The sequence below is a fragment of the Takifugu rubripes genome, chromosome 11 (genome assembly GCF_901000725.2).
Source record: "Takifugu rubripes chromosome 11, fTakRub1.2, whole genome shotgun sequence".
In the NCBI taxonomy this organism is placed as follows: domain Eukaryota; kingdom Metazoa; phylum Chordata; class Actinopteri; order Tetraodontiformes; family Tetraodontidae; genus Takifugu; species Takifugu rubripes.
Window position 1 is genome coordinate 6832924 of NC_042295.1, and position 16084 is coordinate 6849007.

The following is a 16084-nucleotide window of genomic DNA, read 5'->3' on the forward strand; positions in this document are numbered from 1 at the left end:
ATTTTGAGGTCAGAATAGGAACTCTTCCGCCTACTATGATAATGTGACAACCTCATCACTGTAAAACACACTGTTCCAAATATTCCACGACAGTCAAGTTTTTAGTTATTTTTAATTGAGATGTTTGATATTATTTCACGTCTGACTCACTGCCACAGTAATTATTGAGAGGGGAAAGCCTGAAGGATGAGTCCTGGCCATCTGCTGCTGTCAACACACACACAGACGTTGCATTACATCACATTGAATGCTCAAAGAGAGATTGTTAATTATTTTCCATCATTGTCCTAATGGAAGCTCACTTCAAACAGAATTACTGGCATCAGCAAAAGCAGCTGCATCATGTAACCACTGCTGTGGGCATTGACAACCACAAAAGGGTTCAAATGCAGGTGCATGTCTGTGATCAGAGATGACTGTATCTTCAGCTACAGCAAAGACACATTCTGATTTTTCATGTACGGTAAATGGACTTGGGCTTTTGAAAAAGATTTAAAAAAAAATAAAAGACAAGATTATTGTCATATATCACACACTTTAAGGCTTAACAGATTCCAATGTACAGTATTTTCTGCAAAAATTGTAACAGTCTGTGATGTTTACTTTTGACATGTCATTTACACATTACTTCCTGTTTATTGTAGGCCGGTCAAGCTGTACTGAAATGGGATCTGTCTTCCTGTTCCTTCATCTTTGAAGTTTTTATTCAGTATTTATTTTTATTGATCTACTGCTGTGAGATCTGCTGTGATTTGGTGTGATATTTATTTATGTACATGTACTGTTAAAATTATGCCAATAAAAATTTAAAATATCAAAATCAGCTTGTTTTTAATTCAACTTGATTTGAGTAGCCAGTGGAAATAAAAACAACTGTACAAGCATAGTGTAACAACTCATAAATCAGAAGAGTTTCTAGTTTGAATTGTCAGCCAGTGACATTTCTGAGAAAATACTATCAATCAATCAATCAATCTTTATTTATATAGCGTCTTATACAATCAAAATTGTTTCAAGGTGCTTTCCAGAATCCCAGGGCCTAACCCCAGACAAGCAACAGTGGCAAGGAAAAACTCCCCTTTAACAGGAAGAGGAGAGGAGAGGAGAGGAGAGGAGAGGAGAGGAGAGGAGAGGAGAGGAGAGGAGAGGAGAGGAGAGGAGAGGAGAGGAGAGGAGAAATATTACTTTCAATTTATTGGATTTCGACAACTTTAACTCTGATAGAGTGTTAAAAGTATATCGGGTGATGTTAAACACGGTAAACACAGTTCTCTTTTCGATATTCTTAATGGATATGATTTTAATATTAAACATAAAGCAGAAAAAATACCATCAGAAAGAAGCAGCAGGACTCAGAGTTAAGACTAGAATATAACTCAGCAGAACAGATAAAAGATTTTCTTTGTATCAAGCACCTTGCTTAATACTGTATTCCTCTATGGATTAAGGATCTTGTTCTCATCTGCCATCTTGAATAGATTCACGAGAAATATGGTGTCACCCACAGAGGGAACCTTTCAGCAGCCTCTGCAGACCTGTGCTGGGTTGTGCAGCCACATTCATTCAGCCAGAAAAACTAACAGTGTGTCCTACGGCACCTCAGGAGAGCTGCTGACCTGGCTAATGTGGGGGCCTGTCCGTCTGCGCTCCAACATGCACGCGTGCACACACACACACACACACACACGCACACACACCATCTTCTGCCATTATTGGCTGCATTTTTTAGTGGTTAGCTTGTTTGCTAACTCAAGCATGAGCAGTGCTCCCTGACTCAGGGCCTGGAGCCACTGTCACAGGAACATGGAAATATGTTTTATGTAAACAGGAACACATTGTCCTATTTGCCTGTTAAACAGTCCTCTTGGAGATTGGCCCACCTTCGTCAGAAGGTAGTAACGATGTGACAGCAGTTGTTCGTGATTTCCTGATGGACGCGGCTTCCTGGAAGGTGCCCAAAACACAGAGTCTCTGCAAAGCCTGAATCCTCCAGCAGCCATTGAGTTTAACAGTTGCCCACATCATGGCCAGCAGGACGTGAACCATGACATTCACAGAGATGTTGTGTTGGCACCTAAAAAACGTTAGATTGTATAAATCTCTCCCTCCTTTCTCCCGTGATAATAGTGATAATAGTTGTGTGCATGTAAAAAAATGTGTAGTGATAATAGTTGTGTGCATGTGAAAAAAAATGCTTGACAAGCAAAAAAAACTGCTACCTTAAATGAATATCACAGGTTATCATGTCTCTGGGGTCTCATTATGAGAGTCCGGCACTGCTCTTTAATCACTTCTCTGCTCTACTACCTCCCTCTCTGTAATGGAAACAGGCCAAAGATCAGTTTGAACCACATACTTATTATTCCAATAACTGTCACCACCAGAGATTTAAGGTGCTGTAGCACCAAGGATGATGCTGTGACAGAAAATGGAATTTGATTTGCATGCATTTATGTCATTTCCTTCTTTTGTTGTGGTTATTAAGCTGATATTAAGGTCCAATTTTGCCTGGAATGATGATTTATAGGGTTTTCAACCCAGCAGCAATTATATGTCTTTTTTGGCATTTTTTCTTTGTACGTGTTTGCCTCTAACCGTGTTTGACAAACGGCCTGAAGAGAATATTCCAGTGGCCCCTCAATGACACTCCTACAGCGGCTGTAATGATACCGCAGTGGATCTTAATTGTTAGGGTGACACATACAGTGCACTTTGCTGCTCTGTCTGCTTTAAGCATAATGGATGGACACAAAAACCCAGACACACAGATACAGACACACACACACACACAGATCTGACTTTGTGAAAACCTGAGAATGGGTGGTGTCTTGCAGTGCAAGTTTTAGGTCATAACAAAAGGAACAAGCCTGAGTTTGACCTCTCGTCACAGTGCAGTTGAGTCAGTTGGTTTCCTCCAGCAGATAAACCAACCAACTCATAACCAACTCACAACCACACCCTAGATCTAGTTCTGACTTATGGTGTTGAGGTAGAACATGTGTCAGTGTTCCCTCAGAACCCACTCCTGTCAGACCATTCTTTGATCACTTTCACATTTATGATTACGGATTCTTCTATGCTCAGAACAAAGTCTTACTATAGCAGATCTCTTTCAGATAATGCTGTAGCTAAGTTTAAGGAAGTGATCCCTGTGCTAATCCCAGGACCACTGTTTGTTTCTTCAGGGATAAATCATTACAATCTTAGCCCTGCTGAGGTTGACTCTATTGCGGAAGGTGCAGCAACCTCACTGAGAATCACACTTGATTCTGTTGCCCCCCTGAAAAAGAAAATAGTAAATCAGAGGTGTGCCCCCTGGTATAATTCACACATTAGGACCCTCAAGCAGAAAGTGCGAAGACTGGAAAGGAAGTGGCATTCTTGTAAAATAGACAGCTATCATGTAGCCTGGAAAGACTGTCTATTAGTTTACAAAAAGGCCCTCTGTAAGGCTAGAACAGCTTATTTTTCTTCTTTAATTGAGGAAAATAAGAGCAACCCCAGGTTTCTTTTCAGCACTGTGGCCAAATTAACTAAGAGTCACAGTGTTTTAGATCCACGTATCCCTTCTTCCCTTAGTGGTGAAGACTTCATTAGCTTCTTCACTGATAAAGTTCTAGCTATCAGAGAGAAAGCTAACCAAGCCATCCCAACAAATGGACCATCACCAGATGTGCTGACTGTGGGAACATACAGGTTCTCCAACGAGCCCTTAAACTCCTTCAGCCCTATATATTTTTCTGAGGCGTCATCTCTAATTCAGAAATCCAAGACCACCACGTGTCTTTTAGATCCCATCCCAACACACCTGTTGAAGGATGTTTTATCATTGATAGGCAGTTCTATCCTGGACCAGATCAATGGTTCTTTAGTGACAGGTTATGTACCCCGGTCCTACAAGGTGGCAGTGATTAAGCCGTTGCTTACAAAACCATCACTGGATCCTAACGTATTAGCAAATTATAGGCCGATATCCAACCTTCCTTTTATCTCTAAAGTTCTTGAGAAGGTTGTGGTGACTCAGTTACTGCAGCACCTGCAGAGGAACAGCCAGTTTGAGATGTTTCAGTCAGGCTTTAGAGCTCATCACAGCACAGAAATGGCACTTCTTAGTTACTAATGATCTTCTTATAGCTTCAGATCATGGACTGGTCTCTATGCTGGTTCTGCTGAATCTCAGTGCTGCTTTTGATACAGTTGATCAAAGCATCCTGTTACATAGATTGGAACATGTGATTGGGATTAAAGGGACAGCACTAGACTGGTTTAGATCATATTCATCTGATAGATACCAGTTTGCTCACGTCCATGGTGTTCCCTCATACAGTAGGGTTAGCCATGGCGTTCCTCAAGGTTCTGTACTTGGACCAATCCTCTTCACCTTGTACATGCTTCCCTTAGGGAACATTATTCGGCAGCATGGGATACATTTTCATTGTTATGCTGATGACACTCAGCTTTATTTATCCATGAAACCTGAGGAGACAGAGAAGTTAGTGAAGCTCCAGACCTGTCTTAAAGACATAAAGTCCTGGATGTCTTCAAATTTCCTCCTCCTTAACCCAGGAAAAACTGAGGTCATGGTGTTTGGTCCTGAACCTCTCAGGGATAGATTAGATCATATGATCACTCTACATGGTATCTCATTAACATCTAGTCTCTCTGTGAGGAATCTAGGAGTAACTTTTGATCAAAATCTCTCCTTCAACTCACACATTAAATTAGTCTCTAGAAGTGCCTTTTTTCACCTGAGGAACATCACAAAGATCAGGAAACTACTGACGCGGCATGATGCTGAAAAGTTAATTCATGCTTTTGTTTCTTCCAGGCTGGACTATTATAATTCTTTATTATCAGGGTGTCCAAACAACTCTTTAAGAAGCCTCCAGTTGATCCAAAATGCTGCAGCCAGAGTTCTGACAGGTATTGACAAAAGAGATCACATAACTCCTGTAATGGCGTCACTTCATTGGCTGCCCGTTAAATTTAGAATAATTTTTAAAACCCTTCTTTTGACCTACAAGGTCCACAGAGGCCTAGCTCCATCCTACCTGGAGGAGCTAGTGATACCTTATCAGCCCAATAGACCGCTCCGCTCTCAGAATGCTGGTCTACTTGTGGTTCCCAGAGTTTCTAGGAGTAGAATGGGGGGCCGAGCATTTAGCTACCAGGCCCCCCTGCTATGGAACCAGCTCCCTGTACAGGTACGGGAGGCTGACTCCATCGCTACTTTTAAGATCAGACTTAAAACCTACCTCTTTGAAAAAGCTTATTGTTACTAAATCTGTAGTTCCAGTTACTGTCATAGATAGACAAATTATCATACTTAGGGGGTCATCTAATCGTTAGGTCACATCTTAGCTATGCTGTTATAGGCTAAGGCTGCCAGGGTCTGGAAACATGATCACCTGACAGGCCTCTGTCACCCCACTGGGTCATGGTTTCCTGTCCTGTCCTGTTCTGTCCTGTCCTGTCCTGTCCTGTCCTGTCCTGTCCTGTCCTCTCCTCTCATTTCCTCCTCCTCATCAAGCAGACTAGTTATGCTGATTCCTGTATAGTTTTTTTCTCGTGAATCTATTCAAGTTTTTCATTTACAGGTATCGCCACCTTCGGAGCTGCATGATGACCTCCGGCCCTGCTGACCCGTTGTATAGTGTATTTTTGTGTGTGTTTCTGTGCTCTGTGCCTCTCCTCTCCTCTCCTCCCTCTCACTCTCCTCTCCTCTCTCTTTACCCAGCTGGCCATCAGCAGGAGGGTCCCCCTACATGAGCCTGGTCCTGCTCAAGGTTTCTTCCTGTTAAAGGGGAGTTTTTCCTTGCCACTATTGCTTGTCTGGGGTTAGGCCCTGGGATTCTGGACACTATATAAATAAAGATTGATTTGATTTGATTTGATTTGAGTACGTATTCAGCTCTTTCTTGCTGTGACTTTGATGGGTTTTAGATGGAGTGGACCACAGCAACTAAAGACAGAGACATCAGGGAAGGAAACGATGCAGAGGTAAGACTCTAATTAGACTCTACAATGTGCATCACATACAATACTCATAAAAATATGTTTAACATTTGGTTAGTGATGAGGTTATTTTTAATCTACAATCAAAAATATTATATATCATAGGTAGTTTTTTTTGTACTAATAAACAAATTTTTGCACTAAATTCCGTTTTCAGCTTCACTGTGCAGTATTTCTTCAGAATATGGTCGATGACTCCAGCTAGTGGCCTAACCATGAAAAGAGCATTTAGAGCAACTTTTCATCCTAAAATTCTGAAACGTTATTGTAAACCGTTTGTTCCCCTTTTCACGTAGACAGACCGCTCAGGGTCCTTCTGGAAACAATCAGATTTGAGCTGGATTTCAAACACATGCTCAGCATTGTTTGGGATTGTGGGTGTGATTCTCAACCTGGTGGCAGTTGTGATGGTATATTTCTATATGTCTGTCTGACCTGCGCTCAGACTGACTGATAATGCGTTGCAAGTTTATGATACAATGCAAACGTCTTTCTATGTCAATAAGAGATTCTGATTATTTTTGTGTTGGGCAATATATATTTACATTCCTTGGAAAAAAACAATATGCAATATTACATATGGCTACATTGACAAAATTCTTAATTGTATAATTGTTTGTGACTATTGAATCATGAATACATGCAGTGATTCTTACATATATGGGTTGTATTGTATTGTATTGTATTGGTGTTGCTCATAAACACAGAAGCTATGTTACCGTGCTATTTCTTTCAGCTTGAATCCAAATGTGAAATCACAACGTTCATACATTATTTACAAAGGAGTATAATTATTTTAGTTAGTGATGTTAATATCTGGCAATATTTGACAGCTGGTAATGATGTCAATCTTCTCAGATACGGCCTTCAGGTCATCCAGGATTATTCTGATGCTGTGTGAGGCGTTGATGATGGCACCCTGTGACGCATTCAGCTGAGCTGTTGCACTGTGCACCTTTCAAGTAAACCATCAGAAAAAGACTGAAGCCACAAGTCTACTACATACTAAATACAACTCCACATGCAAACATGCTAATGTTGATTTAGAATGACAAGACTCAAATAAATAAATAAATAAATTAATTAATTAATTAATTAATTAATTCTGACGATCACAGTTTAATGAGATTATATCGAAATCATTTACCTAATATAACCATTTACCTAATATACAAAAAGGTAAATGCTTGCAGGTCAAATGTTCATTCAAAACAAGTAAGGCATCATTTAAATACCATTTCAATGTCCTGCAATGTCCTACTTCCTGCAACTGAGCACACAAATAACCTAATAACCCAAATTTCATAAAGGTCAGTGTGTAATTGAAAACAACTAAGCACATACCTCTTTACTGGCACTGCTATACAACTGCCGGACCATCTCTCCTATGTCATGATAAAGGCGAGTGTTAGATTCCTGCAACTTCTGTTGTAAGAGAGTCTCACCTGGAAACAGAATCACATACCTAAAGAACCTTCATTTTACCTCAAAACACTACAAGCCAGGCTTATAAATGGATTTTCAAATACTACAACACATTGTCCTTCTCACCATGTGGCCTGTGCGTGGGGCTCGGCCTGTCCTCAACCACCGACTGTATATCAGGACGATCCTGGACTACAATCAGGGGCGGGAGGTCTCTCTGTAGGATCAGAGAACTCTGCTGGCTCGATGTAGAGGTCTGGTCCAGCTGCTCCTCATCTCCATCACTGTCTGTTTCAGATGCCTCCCCGGAAACCTAGCAGCAGATCAAAGATCAGACAAAACATCACATGTAAATGACAAATGGAATTGATTGTTCAGTTTCAGAATGATTGAGAAAAGACAAGAATAAAGGGCAACCTTGAGTCCCACCAAGGCTGCTTGGGGAGGCGGCATGGAGGTAATGTAAACCTCATCATCGGAGTCGGTCTCTGACGCCTCGCCTTGCACCACAGTCTTGTATCTGTTAGACATGGCTCTACACAAATGCACACACGTACCTAATTAATTACCCTAAAAACTAGCAGAAAATATCTTACTGTAATTAAGTACGTCAACAGTAGACCACGTTCTTCTAAACAGACAGTAAACTATAAGTTAATGTCAACTAAAAGCTTCGTGTTACGATAAATATGGGGGAAACATAACTGTCAAACCTGTGTGGTAAGAAAACAATAATCACATGACTAATGCGGAAGTAGCTAGATTCCATCAACCAATCAGTCAGGCGCTAACGTTGACCATCGTTAACGCGATTGGTTGTATACCCAAGCGTTGGTTTGTGTTAATCTGGTGTAAAGCTGATGCCCCAATGTACACGTGCATGTCTTTGACAACAGTCCTTTAAATGTCAATCAAAATAGAATTTAAGTTTCGATTACAATGATTTTTGTTGCTTATGTCAATTAGTCCATCATTTGAACGTGCTTTTTCCACATCGACTGACTGACTCCACTAACCCCGCCCGGGCAAACCGTACCCGGTTGACTATATCGAGTACAGCCCAGCAAGGCTAATGTTTATTTTATGCTGCCTCCACTCACTTAACAGGTATTGAGACATTGTTCACTTTATTCTTCAGGTAAAATTAATCAGAAGGTTTTGGTGTGCCTTCATCTTGTCTATTATACCCAGATAATAACAGCATCAAGTTTAAGACGAAAATGGCAAATAGCTTACTAGCTAAACGTCATTTCGTAGACAGAGCTAGCTTGTTTACGTTAGGCCGAGTTTAAAAAATATCCGCGGTTTTGATTTGAAACACACATTCTTGCGAGTACTTTTATTTGGTGTTACATTTTTTCGTAATTCTGTTTTTACCAGAAATGGCAGATCAGTGTTTGTTTGACTTTCTCCATATGGAGATCGTGTCCCATGTTTACAAGGAGCAGCAATCCAATAAGGAACAGGTGGACAGCAAGGTGCCTATAGGATTACTATGCATGAATATTTTTCAGTTGTATTATAAAATCGGTGTACACCTCGACCATTGACAACTACTTCTTGCTAATTACCCAGATTTCCTGTGTCCAGGATGGAGCTCTCTGTATTTCTGTTCTTGAGAGTCTGGGCTTCAGGGTGGGACAAGGACTCATTGAGAGGTACCATGTTCATACTGAAAGATGATTCCTCCTTAAATTCAGAGCCTGAGTGAAATTTTGCCCTTTAGGATGACTCGGGATTCTCCCAGCTTCAAAGATGAGTTGGACATAATGAAGTTCATCTGCAAAGACTTTTGGACAAAGGTGTTCAGGAGGCAGGTAGACAACCTGAGAACAAACCATCAGGTACAAAAAAAAAAAGATTAGAACCAAAACTGCAGTTTAGGAATGCATCAGAACTTAAAAGAAACTACAACTTGTCTTGTACATACAGTGTTTGTGGTCAGAATTCTGACCCTTCCTGCCAGTTTTGTACCGTTGCCTTTTATCACTTTTTAGGAAATTGGACTTTCCAGTGAACTATAGTTGAACCTGCAATAAAGATACATTTTAATAAACTTTCAGTTCCAGAAAGTGCTCATGGATTTATAATTGTAGCTCAAACACACAATGGGCTCTTGATCAGTCCTTTTCCACAGGGCACCTATGTTCTTCAGGACAACAAATTTTCTCTGCTCACTCCGCTCTCCAGTGGGAAACAGTACCTGGATCAAGCACCGAAGGTTAGCACCCTTTCTTACTCTCGCATGGACACAATTCAATGATTTCCAAGATGTACATTTTTGCTAAAAGAATAACACACTTCTACATACTAGACAACATATAGCCATTATATATGGCAGTGCACATGCCAACAAAAACAATCTACTAAAATGGAGTATGGGGTTGTCATTGTTGTTGAAATGATTGTGCCTCTGCGTGATTTTAATTCAGTACCTGGCTTTTTCCTGTGGTGTGGTGAGAGGAGCATTGTGTAACCTCGGTCTAGAAAGTGTGGTAACAGCCGAAGTCTCCATCATGCCCTCATGTGAGTTCTGTCATGATGCAACATCACACTGAAAGTCAGCTAACAATTCAATAGCCAATGATATGGGACCGATTATTGGGGACGGTTTCTCAGAACAACTGACCGGTTTAGTACCTAATCATGCTGTATGTTTATTACTTTTACCCTTCTGTTGGTAAATTAAAGCACTGGTACAGTAGGGAATGGAGCTGGAGGCGGCGTCATCTTTTTAACAAACAGTTAAGATCATCATGTGTTTTACCCCCCACTGTATCAGGTTTCCCTTTAAAGTTTAATTTACTGATAAGCTACATTGCTTCACTGTTGCCCATGTGGGACACATCAGTACCCACCAGTTCAAATTGTGCCATAATTGTACTCAGCTGTATATATGACTACTTTTGTCCCAAATGTATTAGGATTAGGATTGTTGACCAAAACAAGCAAAAGATGCAGATTGCAGATGGAAGTGATAAACATGTTTATGCAGGAGTTCCTTAATAGCTTAAAGAATAACTCCTTTTTGTTGTTTTTGTCTTTCTAGGTAAGTTCCAGGTAGTGATCCAGAAGCTGAGTTAGCCTTATCTGCTGCCTAATGCTGCTGATGAACAAAACCCCCTGCTTTTCCACAATTTCCAAGTGAAACATGTTGGGATTTTATCCTATAGGTTCCACCAGTTGTTTTAAAGAACAAGACTTGTAAAATGAAAGGTTCAAAACGGTGCTTTAGCTGGATGATCCAAATATGCTGGAAGTTATTCAACTCCCAGTTCATTTGATGGTAAAAAAAAAAAGAGCTCCAGTATTGGTCATTGCTATGCCATTATTATGATTCAAATAAATGTCAATTTCTAGTCATTTTCTATCTTTTTACACTGGAGCCGAATCCCTGCATGTTGGTCTGTTAACAATTTTTACTGGTTATTATTTTTGTAACCTGGGAATGTTTGGTTCTTTTCAGAACATTTCAATTTAAATGTACAGGCTTTAAATGTCTTTCATGTATATTTCAATGCATTTGGTTTGTTCTAAATCATTTGAAAATCTGGGTGAAACTGTGACAGTCTTTTCTTTTTTCTTTTTTTTTTTTTAACCTTGTCAACGTTACATTTGACTGAAAACAAACATCGCTGCATTTCGCCCCACCGCCACTAAAGGGAGACATTTCACGGTTATATGAATTTAGCAGGCAAGTTCTGATAGACAAATGTATTTACGGTCAACATTTACGCGTGTAAAAAATAACATCCGTTCATATATTTACTTCCTTGAGCTTACAGACTTCTACTATGTATATCTTTAATATGTATTAGGAGCTTGTGCTACATATCAGTGCTTTTTCTTATTAGGCAAAACTTTGCATTGCACCAAGTTTGTTGCATTTTTGGTGAGGGACATTGATTGTATTGCACTGACTTGATTCTCTGTAAGTCCAGTTTAAATATGTGACTTTTTGAGCTGCCATCAGTAGTGAAAAGTAAAAATAGCCCATTTTGAAACAATTGTCACCTTTTTGTCTATTAAAGTTGCTCTGTGTGGGATGTTCTCTGGTGTTGGAGAATAATAATTATTTGCTGTTCTCAGAATGCATGTAAACTTTAAAAGGTGTTGGGAGGAAAAAACAACTACAGGAAATGATTGTTAGCATCCGTGTTAATGCATGGCACCAAATCATAACACACTCTTTCAGCCATTTGTTGCAAACCATTAAACTCCCAAATCGTCTCTGGAAACGAAAAGCAGAAAAAAGTAATTCTTTTGAGAGGATGCCTGGGAGGGGGGAGAAGAGAACAGTCACAGAGCTGGAGTGAATCAAGAACCTCTACAGGAGGCTGCAGGCAGTGTTGGTAGATTTGGAGCTGGGCGATGGTATTGTGGGGGGAGAAAGAGTGAATAAAGGAGAGGATGAGGAGGAGTTTTCATCAGCACCTAAGAGAGAGTTTAGCAAGAATGTGGAGCTCTCAGGGACGGTCAGGCTGAATGCTGCTGCTTCATCAACAAGCGTTTTGTCCTGCTCGCTCAAGCCCCCTCCTCTCCATGCTGCTCCACCCTGTCCCACAATATCACCAGTACATTCACTATGTGAGAGGAGGCAAAAAAAGAGAAGGGAGAATTTTCAGCAACCTGAGGAAATAAAGGAGAAGCTGAGGGGGGCTGTTATACTCTTTTGTAGGGCTGATGGAGTGTTCAGGCTCCCCGAGTGGCTCAAATTCAGTTTATTTCATAATATGATATTTTGCTTGTTGAAGAATAGGTGAAGCTCTTAAATGCTATCAATTTGTGCAAAAATAAGACATTCTAATCATCAAAGAACATTTTGCCACTATAATCCTATTTCAATACATTCATTTGAAAAACTGCAGCAATGTGGAATTTACTCAATTTTTGTAAGATTAAGTTGTTCGTTTTGGTGGCCATTTACTCACGAAGCGAGTGGTGAAGCAAAGGAACTGAGGCCTTAATCACAACTGCCAAATCACAACTGCTGAAGTTCAAATGACAAAAACGAAAGTTTCACCCAGCGTAGATATGCAAAGGAAATCCAAATCCATCATCATCCCTCAGCCAAGATTAGATTTCACTTTCCAAACAAGAAAGAATTTCAGTCTATTACAGGCAACCAAAGTATCAAAGAAATAACATTAATTCTATCTGCCCTTCCTGCTGATGACAGGACAAGGCCCACTTTTCTTACTCTCAAATAGTTTTATTTCTTTTTCAAGCTGCTGTGCCCTCACCCCCCCCCCCCCTTTTTTTTTTTTTGGCCATTCTCATTTAGCCCTCTGCGATCACGCATGGTGAGAGACTTTGCCCACATACACAAACGCTAACTTTGGTCTCTTGGGGCCATATGTTAACCTGGGGGGGGGGGGGGGGGGGGGGGGGTGGGGGCATGAATGCAGCCATCTGCCTGCCTTTCAGCTCCTGCAGGGCAGCCAGAGTGAGAGAATGTCTCTCTCGCTAACACACATGCTGCTCATTCAGTTTCAATTTTAATAGTGGAAGGACAATAGATCCACCTCACACATCGAATATAAGTTTTTACTAGTAAAAGACACAAATTAAATATATGATCCAGTGCTACTGACACAAGTCCTGATCTGAAGAATTAAACTAGAGGTGATTAACTGCAGCATTTTAACTTCAGCAGTGGTTCCAGTGCCTGCAGTTGCTGCTGGGGGAGACGAGTGGATTTAATTGAAGAAAGGAAGAGCGAAGGAGGATGGAGGGAATCAGCATTGAAGGAGAAAGGAAATGGGAGGGAGCCCACAATTGGTCAGATTAAGCCCCCAACAAAAGACATCTGGACTCCAAAAGAAATCTCAATGGCATAACTGCAGACTGACATGAGTGCACGAGCACATGCACACACAGTGCTGCAGCCACAAATATTTATACTGCATTGCTGTGTGCGTTTAAACCTAGTTCTTAGTAACTCTTATTTCTGACAGTTCATATGAATTTAGGACACCCTTTGTTTTACCTGCCAGGTATTTTTAAATCAGGACTTGGAAACTTTAACTTTAAACTTTTTTTTTTTTTTAAACCAAGTTTAACTTAGTAAATGCACTCAAATGAGTATTCTGGGGTTCAAAATTCAACCCGAGGTAACAGAACAGAACAAGGCCAAAGCATTTTAAAAACAACTTTTATTTCCAGTACAAAAAAAGCAAGAAAAGCCAAATATATTAAACTTGATACAAGCATTAACAACTCAAAGTCCTCTATAAATAGGTTAAAATAAATTAAAGAAATTAATTTACTAAAGATAATCACTGTTAACACTAAACAGGCCTTGAACACGTTGACGAAAGGCGATTTTAATGGACTGCTAATGACGTAAAGGCCTTCCTAACTACAAAAAATGTCCGAGTAAAAGTTCTAACGCTACACGTTGGTTCTAGCTCGGTAAGGCAACGGTCCTGGCTGCTACACGTGAACAGTACAAAACAGCAACGGGACAAATTAATACTGCATGAGAACTGAGAGACAGATGACGGGGAGGAAAAGACGGCTTTGGTAAAGCTGGACTCCAGGGAAAGGTCCACCTGACTCCTGCAACAACTTGCAGAATTGCATCTAAGTCACTCATTTTTTGGTCTATTGCTGGGTTTTCTGGAATCTGTCCAGTCAAACCATTAAAGTGATCATCATACAAGTGACCACAGACTTTCTGCACAAGCTCAGGATCAAACAAGACATTTGCTCATTTATCGTGGTGACATTTTCCCCATTAACCACAAACGGATCACCAGAACTCATCACATCCCTCAACCAACCAGCAAATGTTTCTTCAACACAGACATGACCTGGTCAATAACACTACAGGCACTTTAAAAACCTTATCAGCTTGAAGGACAGTCATCAGACATGACCTCGGACTATTGAGGAGAAAAATTCACCAGCTTATAACACTGTTTAAAGTAGAGAAAGAGAGCTCTTGAACGCAACTCGGGCTACTGTCATCATTAGAACATTCCAGTAACAAACATGTAGCTTTGGCATCATCACATTGGTGAGTAGGCGGTGATTGTAACGTAGCAGGTGGACCTTCTTGATTACAACCCTCGGTGGTAGTGTACTAATATATGGGCTTGTGTGGCACCAAATATTTAAATGGCAAGTGAACGCTGTAGACTTGGTTACCAAATTAGCTTGTGACCTCAGAAGATGAAAGATGTCTAAGTTGTCAGTCCCTTGGCTGTGTGTAGTCATAGTGTAGAGTGTGTCTGCATTGTGTGTTTGTGTGTGAACGTTCAGGCTACAGACAGAAACTGACGGGATCTTCAGGAACAGACAACTGGCTGAAAACTGCCAGGCGTCTGCCCCCAGATTCGCTGGTGCCCCCGCAGGTTTCAGAGCCACTGAGTGAGCTGGCGGAGCTGCTCCCATCTTGGTCCTGGTCGGACAGCGAGGTGTAGGACAGTGATCGGACACCCAGCGATCCTGAGAAGACCCTGGCGGCGCTGGAACTATGTCGCAGCGATGGTGAGGTATTGGGTGACGGGCCACACGGCGAGCAACCGGAGTCCGGGGAAGGCAGGAACGGAGACTGAGGACCTGCTGCGGAGGCCTGGTACTGAGGAGCTGGGGAGGCTTCGAAGGCAGAGTCCATGTCCAGGAGAGCTTGAGACAGGAGGTCAGTGATGTCTGCGCAGGAGGGGGGAGAGGCCGATGGAGTGAGAGTAAAAGAGGTGGGGGGAGGATGAGTAGTCAGGGAGGACTTGAGCAGCTGCTGGGGAGCCAAGGGAAACCCAGGAAAACTGAAGCTTTGTCTGATGAGGGGAGGTCTGTGCATGCGGGAAGATGAAGGCGGCTGCTGCATGGCGCTGGAGGAAGAAGAGAACGAAGAAGAGAAGGAAGAGGAACGAGAGAAGGGCTTTTCCTCATCGCCGTTGTGGACAAAGTGGCAGCGCACCCCGTACGGGCAGAAGCCAATGGTGTGAAACGTGCGGCATGGCTCCGTTTTGTATTTCGGGTGTCTGTTTAGGTCACGCAGCTCTTCAGCTCCATGTGCAAACTGACACTTCCCTCCATACTTGCAGAAGCCACTTTCGGTGAAAGATCGGCACAATTCGGTCTTGTAGCGTGACGAGGAGGAAGAAACTGAAGAGGCGGAGGAGGAGGAGCAGGTGTGCAGTGAGGTGGCACTGATGTCTCCGTGGTAGGGTTTAACGTCGCCCCCGTGCCACCCCAGGCTCGTTGTGGAGGCGCTGCTGGTCTCCACCATGCTGATGGAACGCTGCGCAAAGAAGCCAGACTTTCCCCATATGTAGCAGTGGGAAAACTCGGAGGTTTGAGGGCTTTCTGACTGCAGCCCCCACTGGCTGGAGGCACCGAATCCATTTTCTGGCGAATCATCAGGCAGGCAGGTAAGCGAGGAGACGGACACCAACGTGCTGCTGCGCGGCTGACCAATGAAGCCCGGTGGTCTCGCTGCTGAACTGAGGGCCGGTACTGGACTGCTCTGCTCCCTCAGATCCAGACTCAGTAACTGCTGTAGACAGAACCCCAGATAAATCAAATCTCACAGCTTAACCTTTTATTCTGCTACAATAATGTCCATGAAGTTAATGTCACTGCTGAAGCGGACGGGTGATTCTTCTCACCCTGGAGAAGGGTAAGAGGGGCTGAGCTG

General features: G+C 41.9%; 3 protein-coding genes across 13 annotated transcripts in view; 1 reads left to right on the plus strand and 2 right to left on the minus strand.

Moving 5' to 3' along the window:
* Nucleotides 1-93: 93 nt before the first annotated feature.
* bloc1s3 (biogenesis of lysosomal organelles complex-1, subunit 3) lies at nucleotides 94-8239 on the minus strand. 5 transcript variants are annotated; one of them, XM_029843628.1, is made up of 6 exons: nucleotides 8154-8235; nucleotides 7858-7975; nucleotides 7567-7753; nucleotides 7360-7460; nucleotides 7251-7285; nucleotides 94-204 (listed from the first exon to the last, which is right to left on the minus strand). In XM_029843628.1, exons 1-6 carry the CDS (start codon nucleotides 8207-8209, stop codon nucleotides 162-164), a joined length of 540 nt encoding a protein of 179 aa, XP_029699488.1. In that variant the 5' UTR covers nucleotides 8210-8235; the 3' UTR covers nucleotides 94-161. The 5 variants fall into 5 exon arrangements, with proteins under 5 accessions (XP_029699488.1, XP_011616447.1, XP_003977121.2 ...); XM_011618145.2 differs by lacking the exons at nucleotides 94-204; nucleotides 7251-7285 and adding an exon at nucleotides 5996-6970 and having other exon boundaries at nucleotides 7360-7400; nucleotides 8154-8234; XM_003977072.3 differs by lacking the exons at nucleotides 94-204; nucleotides 7251-7285 and adding an exon at nucleotides 5996-6970 and having other exon boundaries at nucleotides 8154-8229.
* A 94-nt stretch (nucleotides 8240-8333) lies between these two features.
* Nucleotides 8334-11491, plus strand: trappc6bl (trafficking protein particle complex subunit 6B, like). Of its 6 annotated transcripts, none has more exons than XM_029843631.1 (7): nucleotides 8334-8578; nucleotides 8821-8918; nucleotides 9031-9098; nucleotides 9167-9284; nucleotides 9578-9661; nucleotides 9873-9966; nucleotides 10490-11491. In XM_029843631.1, exons 2-7 carry the CDS (start codon nucleotides 8823-8825, stop codon nucleotides 10522-10524), a joined length of 495 nt encoding a protein of 164 aa, XP_029699491.1. In that variant the 5' UTR covers nucleotides 8334-8578; nucleotides 8821-8822; the 3' UTR covers nucleotides 10525-11491. The 6 variants fall into 6 exon arrangements, with proteins under 6 accessions (XP_029699491.1, XP_029699490.1, XP_011616443.1 ...); XM_029843630.1 differs by having other exon boundaries at nucleotides 8334-8547; XM_011618141.2 differs by having other exon boundaries at nucleotides 8340-8547; nucleotides 9016-9098.
* A 2085-nt stretch (nucleotides 11492-13576) lies between these two features.
* LOC101065854 (mRNA decay activator protein ZFP36L1) overlaps nucleotides 13577-16084 on the minus strand; it is a 3503-nt gene continuing 995 nt past the window's right edge. The window contains exon 2 of one of the 2 annotated variants that reach the window (XM_029844064.1): nucleotides 13577-15940. In XM_029844064.1, the coding sequence (XP_029699924.1) occupies nucleotides 14708-15940 (1233 nt within the window). In that variant the 3' untranslated portion in view covers nucleotides 13577-14707. Of the gene's footprint in view, nucleotides 15944-16084 lie in introns of both variants that reach the window. The other variant, XM_011618140.2, reaches the window with a different exon arrangement.